A 12,053-nucleotide genomic window follows, 5' to 3' on the forward strand; every position below is an offset into this window, starting at 1 on the left:
TTCTTAGTTTTAAAAACCCATTTACAACCAATGGCTTTTACACCATTAGGCAACTTGACAAGATCCCAGACTTTGTTAGATGCCATAGAATTCATTTCTTCTTTCATGGCTTTGTACCATAAGTCAGATACATTAGAACTCATGGCTTGTGAAAACGTTTCAGGATCATTTTCGGCTCCAACATTGTAGTCACATTCTTGTAGATACACAACATAATCATCAGAAATTGCTGATCTCTTACTCCTAGTAGATCTTCTCAATGTTGCCTCAACACTCTCCTGAGTAGTAGGATCATGTTGTTCAACAGGTTGTTCAACAATTTCAGGTATTTGCTGAACCTCAGTATCTACTGGAGTTGGATCAGTAGTTTGTGGAACCTCTTGGACCTGTTGCTCAATATGCGCATGAACACAAGGCGCATTCTGAACTATAACAATTGGTCCACTGGTTGAAGTGGAGCATTGAGCATCTTGATGATCTTTCCCAAGACCAGGGTCTTGAAAACGATCGCTCCCACTGATTAAATCATTTTCAAGAAATTTGGCATTTCTTGATTCCACAAACCTAGTGCTATGAGAATGACAATAAAATCTATATCCTTTGGATCTTTCGGCATAACCAACAAAATATGCACTTAAGGTCCTCGGGTCCAACTTCCTTTCATGTGGATTGTAAATCCTCACCTCGGCTGGGCAACCCCAAACGCGTAGATGTCGCAAACTCGGTTTCCAACCTTTAAACAATTCAAAAGGTGTCTTTTGGACAGCTTTGGTTGGAACTCGGTTTAATATGTACGCTGCCGTCTTTAAGGCTTCAGTCCATAAGGACCTAGGAAGTTTGGAGCTAGCAAGCATGCTCCTGACCATGTCCATTAAAGTTCGGTTTCTTCTCTCAGCTACACCATTTTGATCTGGAGAACCAGGTAAGGTGTATTGGGCAACAATCCCACAATCTTGAAGAAACTTTGCAAATGGACCGGTAGCTTGTCCACTCTCAGTGTATCTACCATAGTATTCTCCTCCTCTATCAGATCTTACGATCTTAATTTGTTTGTCACATTGTTTCTCTACTTCAGCCTTAAAAGTTTTGAAAGCATCAAGTGCTTCACTTTTGCTGTTTAATAAGTAGAGATACATGTAACGAGAATAATCATCAATAAAGGAGATGAAGTACTTATCACGGTATGATTCTATATCAGGACTACAAATATCTGTATGAATTATTTCTAACAATTGAGAACTTCTCTTGGCATTTTTCTTTGACTTGTTAGTCTGCTTACCTTTAATGCAGTCTATACAAGTACTAAAGTCGGTCCAATCAAGAGCACTAAGTACTCCATCATGTACCAACCTCTTAATTCTATCAATGGAGATATGTCCCAATCTCCTATGCCACAAATTAGAGGAACTCTCATTAATGACACATCGTTTAACCCCAACATGCATAGAAGAATAGTGATTATCATTTTCTAAATTAAGACGGAAAAGACCATCAGACAATGTACCACATCCAATAATTTCAGATCCATTAGAAATACTGAAAGATGAATTTGAAAAATTAAAGGAATATCCAACAGATACAAGTCTTGAAACTGAAATTAAATTCCTAGCAAAACCAGGAATATAAAATGTCTTTTCCAAACTTAAAATAAAACCACTATCTAAAATAAGCTTGCAAATGCCAATGGCTTCCACATGTGAGGACATTTTGTTTCCAGAATAAATGTAACACTCACTTCCCACTGGTTTCCGTAGGTCTTGCAAGCCCTGCAAGGAGTTGGTAACATGGATTGAAGAACCAGAGTCAATCCACCATGTGTCATGAGTAACATCAATCATGTTAGATTCATAACAGACAAAAGAGAGTTGAGTACCTTTCTTATCAAGCCACTGTTTGAACTTGGTGCAATCTTTCCTCAAATGCCCTTTCTTCTTGCAGAAGAAACATTTGGAACTTTTCTGAATGTCCCCTTTGGCAGGAATCTTGCCCTTGTTCTTGGCTTGAAATATCTTCTTCTTTCCAGGTGTAGTGAAATTCACCTTCTCACCCTCTTCCATTGCAAGTCTACCCTCCTCTTGAACACACATGGTCATAAGTTCATTAATTGACCATTTCTCTTTATGTGTGTTATAAGAGATTTTAAATGGGGCATATTGCGGTGGTAAAGTGTTGAGAATGTAATGCACTAGGAAAGAGTCAGACATTTCAACCTCAAGTCTCTTCAATTGAGCCGCAATGTCTCTCATCCTCATAATGTGGTCACGTACACCGCGTATCCCACTTAGCTTCATGGATGAGAACTGGTGAATTAAGGTGCTTGCTAAAGCCTTGTCTGAAGACACAAATTGATCATCTATGGCCTTCAACAAGTCACGAACATTGTCATAATGCTCAAGGGAACCCCTGATGCCATCTGAAATTTTGGTCTTTATGAACATTATTGAGAGGCGATTAGATCGCTCCCATTTTTCATAAAGAGCAACATTTTCAGGAGGCGGTTCATCCTTCCTTATGGCGTAATCAATGTCCTTGCACCCTAGATGAAGGAGAGTTCTCTCCTTCCAGATTTTATAATTGTCCCCTCGGAGCTCAGGAACATCACATATCATATCAGAGAAATTAACAGGCTGACAAACTACAAAAATAAATAACCATACTCATGTTACAAAATTTGAAGCTAATTAAACAACATGACATATCTACCAATGTAAAATATGTCTAAATTATGAATCTACTGACATAAAACTTACCTGTGGGTTGAAGCATTAATTCAATTAGATTCATATAACAAAATGATAAAATTCATCAAATTATGTCCTTAATTTCTAATCCCTGTGGGTAAATTAGAAAACATAAATTGATATTTTATCCTAATTAATCATATAAAATATAATAAATTTTCCTGTGGGATAAAATTTATCATATTTTAATAATTAATTATGTCAATATGATCCCATAACGAAATATAATTTTAATTTTCTAAGGATGCTGTGGCTACTCCTTAAATTAAAATTATTAGGATCAAAACTTGAAATATTCAAGTTAAAATTATTGACAAACTTTATGCAATAATTTTAATTGAAATGACTCCAATATTCTAACTCAATTTTATTAATTAGACTTACAATAAATTCTAATTAATTAATTAATTGAGTTAACCCAATAAAATACTAATAATAATAATAATAACAATTAATCATTATTATTTCATATATATTATTATTAATATTTTCTCTTTTTACCGCTACTGTGCTTTAAGCACAGTACCCCATAATCAACTTTAATTGGGCCGAAATCCTCTCCCAAAATGAATTCATTTTCAATTAATTAGGAAAGTCAATTTCAATTCCAATAAACCTTTTTTTTTTTTAATTCTGGCCACAACTACTGCCGCTTAAATATATATATATATTTATATATATATATATATTAATAAAAGTTAAAATCTAATTAAAATTAAAAACCCCAACACGTCTCTGTTCCGTTTCAACTTTCCCAATCCCACGTCCTTCTCCTTCTGCCCGCACGCCGCCTGCACAACGCCTCCACAGCGCCTGCACGCCGCTTGCACAAGCTTCTCCGGCGTCTGCCCTGCCGGTTGCCCACGCACAGCCTCGCCGGCGCCCAGCCTTGCTGGCGACGCCTGCCATGCCGGCCACTAGGGCTTGTACTGTTGCTGTGCTGAAGACAAAGTTGCTGCCGTGCCAAAATGAAGCGGACAGATCGGTTCATCCGTCACGAAAACGACTCCATGGGCTCACTTCCGCCGACGCCAGCCGCCCGCTTCTTGCCAGCCACGCCGACCAAAATAGCACTGTTCTCACAATCAGGGTTGCCGCTTGCAACGTGGCTAAACAGAGAAACACGGGCTGCTGCCGCTTGGGTCGTCGGACAAAACAGGGAATCGGAAAGAACAGGTAAGTTGGAAAAACCAATTTTAATTCTATTTTTTGTTTTGTAAACAGATTCAGCCTAAGATTATTTCTGTTCTTCATCTTGTAAACGGAAACAAAAGTTTTGAACAGATTCGTCAAAGAAAAATGAGGCAGAGATATTGTAATGCTCTGATACCAAATGTTAGAATCTAAAACAACATGAGGCATCTCATAGCAAAGCAAATGCAGCGGAAAAGATCAAAGTTTTACCTCCTGCCATCTGAGTTCATAGACGATTACAAGGCTGCGAGAAAATCTGATGCTTCTGGCCCTTTGCTCCATAAAATTCGATGGTGTAATTTGCTCTCGAAGAAGCCTTATGAAGCAAGGGTCAGGGACCAAATTAACCACATATATATATCTCTCCCAAAATCTCTTTCCATCGTCAAGTATTTTTGGAGATATGGAATCATGGGTGGTGACATGGAGTCATGGATGGTGGGCAGTTTTAAAACTTCCAATACATGGAGTCATGGTTGCTCCATGGCCATGGCCAATGAAGCCAAAATAACCAACAGTGAGGCGGTTGTCGCGGAGTTGAAGATCGCGGAGTGCGGTGAGCTGCGAAAAGTCCGGCAACGGCCCAGAGAAGTAGTTGGAGTGAAGCCAGAGTACCTCGAGGGCGGTCATGTTCTCGACGAAGGCAATGTCGCCCGAAAGGCGGGCGTTTCCCTTCTGGTTGTTGAGCCAAAGGGAGCGGATTGGGGCGGTAGCAAAGGCGTCGGGGACAGGACCAGACAACTGGTTGAAAGCGAGGCTGAGGTGGTCGAGGTCGGGGAAGGCGGTGGCAAAGAAGGCTGGGAGGGATCCGGAGACGCCGGCAGAATTGGCGGAGAAATTGACGAGGGGGGCGGCGTCGCGGAGCGAGTCGGGGACGGGCCAGGGCGCGAGGGGGTTGTCGTCCAGGAAAGCGGACTGCAGCGAGGAGAGGCCAGCGAAGAAGGAAGCAGGGATGGACGAGAAATTGTTCCCGTGGAGGAGGAGGACCTGGAGGGAGGAGAGGCCTGCGAGGGAAGGGAGGGGGCCGGCGATGCGGTTGTCCTGGAGCTCGAGGCGAACGAGGGCGGTGAGGTTCTGAATGGCGGGGGAGAGAAAGCCGGAGAGCCCGCGGTTGCCAGCCTCGATAGCGGCGACGCGGCCGTCATCGGAGCAGGAGACGCCCCGCCAAGAGGAACAAGGGTCGGCGGAGCGGGACCAGGAAATGGAAGGGGAGCGGTCGGCGCCGAGGGCGAGGGAGATGACGCGCATGGCTGCCAGGTCGCCAGGGTCAGTCTCGATGGCGGAGGCGTAGAGGAAGAGGAGGAGGAGCGCCGCCAGCAGCAGCAGCAGGGACTGACGAAGGGAAAAGGTGGCCATCGCTTAGTTTGGAAGAGGAAAAGAGAAGTCCAGAAGTGAAGAAGATGATGGGGGAAGTAAACCTGTTTATAATAAGGAGACTGAAAAAGCTTTGCACATGGGCAAGGCGGCCCGCCCATGTTCGCCTCCAGACAGGCAACACTTATTAGACACATATAATTTCGGCAGTTTCGAAAAGGCAAATTTTGGGTAAACAAGGCCAATAATTTGGTGTACCATGTGCCGGCGAATACAGAGAAGAGGGGGAAGGTATGCTTGCGGGACCGAGACAGGTGGTAGACAGCGGCACGTCGCTGGAGTCCGATATTGCTGATACCTGACATCCATCTTTCTCCTCCCTCCATTGGATTCTCAAAAGCAGACGATGCAGATTGAATCCAAAGAAAGAGAAAACTTTCGATGCAAAGATTGATAATAAGATCAAATTATTCAGCGACGTCTCTGCTGTTAGTTAATTGGCGTTTAGTCGAAAGGGAAGTAAGCTTTGGTCCAAAGTCGAAGCAACAGGTTGCTTCACTGCATGAGCGTATCAGCTGTTGCCAACTGTTCCGTGTGGCTTCGAGCATTCAAAACCCGCATGAGAGGGCGGGCAATGGGCTGCATTTATGTCGCTCAGTGGACAAGTTCATTTGTTGTGTACCAGAAGAAGACATGCTGTTTTCAATCTAATACTTCTGTTTCCTCCAACCACTTGACCAAATGTTTATTGTGGTTATTATTGAAGTTTGATTGGTGAGCTGCTGGTGCTACTGTAATTGCTCATGTATATGCTGCATTTATGAAACTAGCAATCACAGTTACCTACCAAACCCAAACCCTGTCAGTTGCATCATCCATGCTTTTGTTTCAATGAAATCGAAGGGGGTTGCAGACAAACACTGGCAGAAGCCTGGTTTTTGCACGCAGTGTTCCTCAGAGTGGGCAGCTTTCTAATAAATATGTGATCTTCCCTTCCAAACGCGCTGCATGCTCGCCTCTGCAGAAAATGGCACCTTGAATTAATGCATCGCCATAAATTCTGTGAGCTGACATTAATGCATGCAGGATCACGGACACAAATTTTATAGAGCCCTTTCATTGATATATGATCTTATATACAATTGCAAATAACAATGCTCGATATATATTCATATAATATTTTTAACTCCAAAACCCGAACTATCTATGATATATAACAATGTTCGATATATATTCATAGTATTGAAAAAGGTAGCCTGAAAGCTTGATATTGCACTTGAAAACCAGTTTCTCTCCACATTGACACACTGTGAGAATCAAATTGCTTCCAAAGCCTCGAAGCTGAATTCGACTTGAATGTTTTTAAGCTCTTGCTCTCGATCAACTTTAACTTATGTGTCTAGTTTGTTAACCTATTGAAAAATGGGATCCACCGACTGAGAGAAACATTTTCACATACAGATAGCCATCAAAACTAAAATCTTCATCATCGAGCCTGAATTTAAGTGGGAATCTTAAAAGGAAGAGTAAATCAAGGTTATAGCGTGGACTGAATGATCCAGGACAAGAGAATCAAGGCCTTACATGTACTCTGAAAGTGAAGTGACTCTTTCTGAAACGTAGGGGGAAGTAAATTCTAAAGGTACAATGATCGTAAACTTTCAACTTTAATAGTTTGAGCACCTTTAACAATTTGCAAACTTCATTTTTAATAGTATACTTCCATTCTTTCCTTTCAAGAGTGTCCAAAGAGATGAGAATCAATGTCACCATCAACTGACTCACAAAATCTGAATCAATCCCTATTTGGGCATATATAATATCAGCATGAATAATTCATAATTTATTCATCTTTTGCCTTTCTTGCAAAATTGGTGGCAACAAAAACATGAACAATAAATAACATCGAAATTCTTTTCTACAATATACAAACTTCAGCAAAGACAATTATTCTTCTTGTCTTCTTTTTTTTAGCTTTTCAATATAATTTCCGTAAATTGCCTATGAGGAAATGGCAAAGAATATAACTTCAAAGTAACATATCTCAATCTAGATATAAGGGTCTCCTATTATATTCACCAATATGAGTTTTAATAGAGGTATTTTTTCCATCTGAAAGTGATAAACTCATAATTCATGATAAAATTTGTTATCCAAAGTTTTCCTCGTGTATATACTCCAATCATGCATAAGAAATCTTAATTGAACTATTATTGTCTAATGTACAAAATTGATCCATGAAATCCAACGAATTAGTGGGAAATGATATGCAATCTAGAAATGAAGACATCTTAGGCATTGCATGTGGAGGTGTGGGGGAAGGAGAAGGAAGAGGATAGTCCTTAAGCCAAGGAATTACCTATGTATATCTTCACTAGAGAATTAGTGAATTTAGTAACTTGTGGAATTGCTACTAATGGTTGGATCTTAATTGTATGATAATGGTCCTTGAAATCCAACAAACTAATGTTGTCTATGTGATTATGAATACATTTCTTAGTTTGAGCACCTTTAACAATTTGAAAACTCCATTTTTGAATTTGGATATGTTCTTCAAATTTTCGTCATCTCCTCTTCTCTCTTTTAGTTTACCTCTCATAACCAAAATATTCATCTTCGTTCTCATCTATCGATGTCTTTAGATATATAGCAAAGTCATTTTCAGCTTCTTGAAAGACAATGTCTTATTATAAAATATAATTTTCATAAATTGCCTACAAGAAAATGGCAAAGAATATAACTTCAAAGTAACATCTTAATCTAGACATAAGGCTCTCTTATTAGATTCATCTATATGAATTTTAATAGGGGTATATTTTTCCCATCTAAAAGTGATAAACTCATAATTTATGATAAAGTTTGTTACTCAATGTTTTCCTAATGTATAAGTATATCCTTGAATCGTGCATAAGAAATCTTAATTGAACTATTATTATCTAATTATGCAAAACTGATCCATAGTCTGTTAGATAATTTTATCTCTATTTGATGGACGTACATGTGGATATATATCATTAAGAGAACCAACTCGATCTAACTAATGTTTATAAGAGTTTGGTTTATTGAATGTGAGGTTTACACCCGTTAATATTGATAATGGATGAGTTCATATATAGAGAGCATGATCTTCATTGGATTGGTTATCCTCACAGATCTCTACGCTCTCTATCAGCGAAAAAACTACGGTACCGTCACCCTAATTCTTTTATAAGACCAATCCCTTGTTCTTCTTCCTCTTTTTGTAGGATTTTTGATTTCATGGAAGTGGTCGCATAAAAAAGATGACTCTTCCACTGCATTCAGATCCATCTATCTTATATTATGTATTTATTTTTCTGCTATGGATTCATAATGATACTAGATCTTACACATATTTTCCTTTTTGTTCTTGAGTTCATATTGATTTTAGAATTCATGCGGTTAGAAAAATTATTTCCCCTTCGCAGTCCAGCACTAAAGAAATCCAAAGGTGGTCCTTAATTGAGTGAGAATTGTCCCTGAAATCCAACGAATTAGTGGGAAATGATATGCAATCTAAAAAAAGAGAAATCTTCGACATTGCGAATGGGGATGCAGTGGGGGTGGGAGAGGGGGGAGGAGGAGGATATACAGTCCTTAAAGCCAAGAAATTATCTATATATATATCATTCACTAGAAAACTAATGAATGTAGCTAGCAACTTTTGGCAAATTATTACTAATGGCTGGACCTTGATTATACGAATTACTGATGGTCCTTGAAATCCAACAAATTAATGCTGTCTCAGTGCGGAAATTGTAACGCGTGCGATTCGAGATTTGTAGAATTTCCACTGATGATGGACCAGATGGGTGGTCCTTAATCGAACGAAAGTTAATTGTCCTTGAAATCCAAGGAATTGGCTACTGATGGCCTTGCATATCCCTCCCTCCCTCGATAGCCCCTCGCCCTATATAAGTCAAGGAACTCTCTTCTTGTAGCTCAAACTCATTTGCATGCTCCGATCGAGCTCAGTAGACATGTCTAATTTTGCTATGATCCATATCTTCTCTCTCGTTCTTGTCTCTATGACCGTTGTCGCGATGGCCGGGGGAGGCAGAGATCCAGATATATGTGAGCCGCCGCGCACGATCGGGCTGCCAATTTACTCCTCGGACAAGGACCTGTTGCAGTTCGCCCTCAACCTCGAGTTCCTCGAGGCTGAGTTCTACCTGTCCAGCTCCCTCGGCGTCGGCCTCAACTCCGTTGCACCGGAGCTGGCCATGGGCGGGCCGCCGCCGGTAGGCGCCAGGAAGGCCAACCTTGACAATACCACAAACGACATCATCGAAGAGTTCGGCTACCAAGAAGTCGGCCACTTGAGGTTAATGATTTCACAACTTAATTAATTAGTAATCCTCAATCGAACTTAATCAATGAGCTTGCCATGCGATGATAACATAACTACTTTGGTACAATTTAAGGGTGATCGAGAGCACAGTTGGTGGGATCCCAAGGCCGCTGCTCAACTTGAGCGCCGAAGTCTTTGCAGACATAATGAACGATGCCTTTGGGTACAATCTGAACCCTCCATTTGATCCCTACAACGACACTCTCAAGTACCTCATTGCTTCCTACGTGATCCCCTACATCGGCGTCGTCGCCTACGCTGGTGCAAATCCCAGCATTAGGGGTTATGAATCCAAGAGGGTAATTGAAGAATGAATCGAAAGCGCCTTCCTAATTAATTAACATTTAATTATCAACTTATTTATGACTTCCAATTTATGCAGCTTTTGGCGGGACTGTTAGCTGTGGAAGCTGGCCAAGATGCGGTCATAAGAACGCTATTGTATCAGCACAAGCTTGAGCTGGTGCCGCCGTACAACATCACGGTGGCCAACTTTACGATCAAGATATCGGAGCTCAGGAACCGGTTGGCGATGTGCGGCGTCAAAGATGAAGGCCTCATCGTTCCGATGTCGTTGGGCGCCGAGGGAAGGCTGACCACCAACATCCTGTCGGCCGACAACGATTCCCTCGCCTACTCGCGAACTCCGGCAGAGGTGCTCCGCATAGGGTACGGAACCGGAAACGAAAGCAAGCCGGGAGGGTTCCTTCCCAGAGGCGGGAATGGAAAAATCGCAAGGGAATTCTTGGAACCTCGTTGAAAAATATGAAACTGATCGATCGATCGCTAGCTGCACTATCTATTATCTAACTAAATAAAACTGTCATGAAGCCTATCCGGCCTATGACTTATAAAACCGGAACTAGCTACTGTGAGCTGTTCTAGCTAGCTTGTTATGTGATCTTCAAAGCAATGAAGAGTACGTATATCTCAAGTTAATTAATTATATCTACTGTTTGAGTTTAATTTCCTTTTTTCTTAACAAAAAATTAAGTGATCGTTAAAGTTAAATCTATAGCAACAGTGAATATTAATTATTATACGGATTTAGACATCCAAACTTAATTTTATATTATGGTTCACAAAGTTAGTTATATATTTTCAAATTCGCAAGCACTTATTTCTTAAAACAATTTAATTAGGGAATTATTCTTTTACTAATATCCTATACCCTTTTTTTTTAATATTATATATTAAGGAAATAATTTGTGAACTGAATTTATTTTTGATACATCACGATAACGTGAATTTGATAAACATTTTTTTAAAAAAAAATGCCAGAGTTTTTTTTTTAATGAATGATTAGATTTAAACACGAATATAATTATAAAAATTAATTATCAAATTGTATAATGATATGAAACTTTATATTCAGATAAAGCGCTGTTCTCTTACTATATATATATATATATATATTCATTAACCACTTTAAAATTAAGATAAATTATTTTTGAGGCATTATTTCAGAAAATTTTCAGATATTTTAATTAATTTAAAGGCCACAAGCTATATCACATTTTTTTTTCAATGTAATTTATGCAAGCATTGCGAGGTGATCAACTGATTTATATAAACAAACTTATTAACAACGTAACGTCTCAAAATATATTTTAGAAAAAAAATTATTGTCACCTCAAACTTCTATTTTATTTTAAAATATCCATTGTAATTTTACCATTTTTTATTTTTCCTTTTACATTCTTATAAAATATCAATATTAGTGGCTAATCCATTTACTACGGAATTGTAATAAAGGGGTGAATTTAAGACGAAGAGGATAAAACGATAACAAAATTAAATATTTAGTTAATGGTGGATTAAAAAGTATTAAATCTTAAATCAAAAGACTTCTGATTAACTTACTTATCATTATATTAAATAATTATTAATAAATCACAAAAATATTTTTTAAAAATAATATAAAAAAATAGAGAGGTAAATTCCACCCTTTATTTTCGAAAAAATTCGATAGACTTCCCTTCCTTATTAATATTGCTATGTTAATGGCGTTAACACAAAAGCTCATGTGTTCTCTTCTCACGGATGAACAGGTGCTGCACATGCGAGCTCGTGGCTCACAATACGTGCACGCGCGCAATGGGTGCTTTGTTGGCGCACTTTGCACGTATGCGTCATCGCAAGGCAGAGTCGGTCCTTGTTGCATAAGGGCCCTGAGTGAAATTATAATTTTTGGGCCCTAACATAATAGCATATTTAATTTTTGTACAATGCCAGATTGAAATTTTAACAACAATTTGAAAATAAATTGTAAAAGGGCAAAAAGGATATTTAAGATTTCTTAATACAAGGATTTCTTCGCAAATCTTCAAACAGTCCTTTTAAAATCAAACTGGCAAGTGATAGTTGCCCCAAAGATTATCAATTTTTTAATTGAATAGGGTCCAACTTCAACCCAACTAGATATTTAACTATCA

At 39.1% G+C, this 12,053-nt stretch overlaps 2 protein-coding genes across 2 annotated transcripts; one reads left to right on the forward strand and one right to left on the reverse strand.

Annotated features, from left to right (window-relative positions):
• Positions 1-4,364: 4,364 nt before the first annotated feature.
• LOC141821537 (receptor protein kinase TMK1-like) lies at positions 4,365-5,291 on the reverse strand. Its single transcript, XM_074708934.1, has one exon. It carries the CDS (start codon positions 5,289-5,291, stop codon positions 4,365-4,367), a length of 927 nt encoding a protein of 308 aa, XP_074565035.1.
• Positions 5,292-9,247: 3,956 nt separating this feature from the next.
• LOC141821538 (ferritin-like catalase Nec2) lies at positions 9,248-10,378 on the forward strand. The gene is made up of 3 exons (XM_074708936.1): positions 9,248-9,591; positions 9,692-9,917; positions 10,001-10,378. Exons 1-3 carry the CDS (start codon positions 9,248-9,250, stop codon positions 10,376-10,378), a joined length of 948 nt encoding a protein of 315 aa, XP_074565037.1.
• Positions 10,379-12,053: the final 1,675 nt, after the last annotated feature.

Source organism: Curcuma longa, chromosome 2, assembly GCF_044706935.1.
Source record: "Curcuma longa cultivar G26 ecotype Majalengka, Jawa Barat chromosome 2, ITB_CL_G26_1.1, whole genome shotgun sequence".
NCBI lineage: Eukaryota > Viridiplantae > Streptophyta > Magnoliopsida > Zingiberales > Zingiberaceae > Curcuma > Curcuma longa.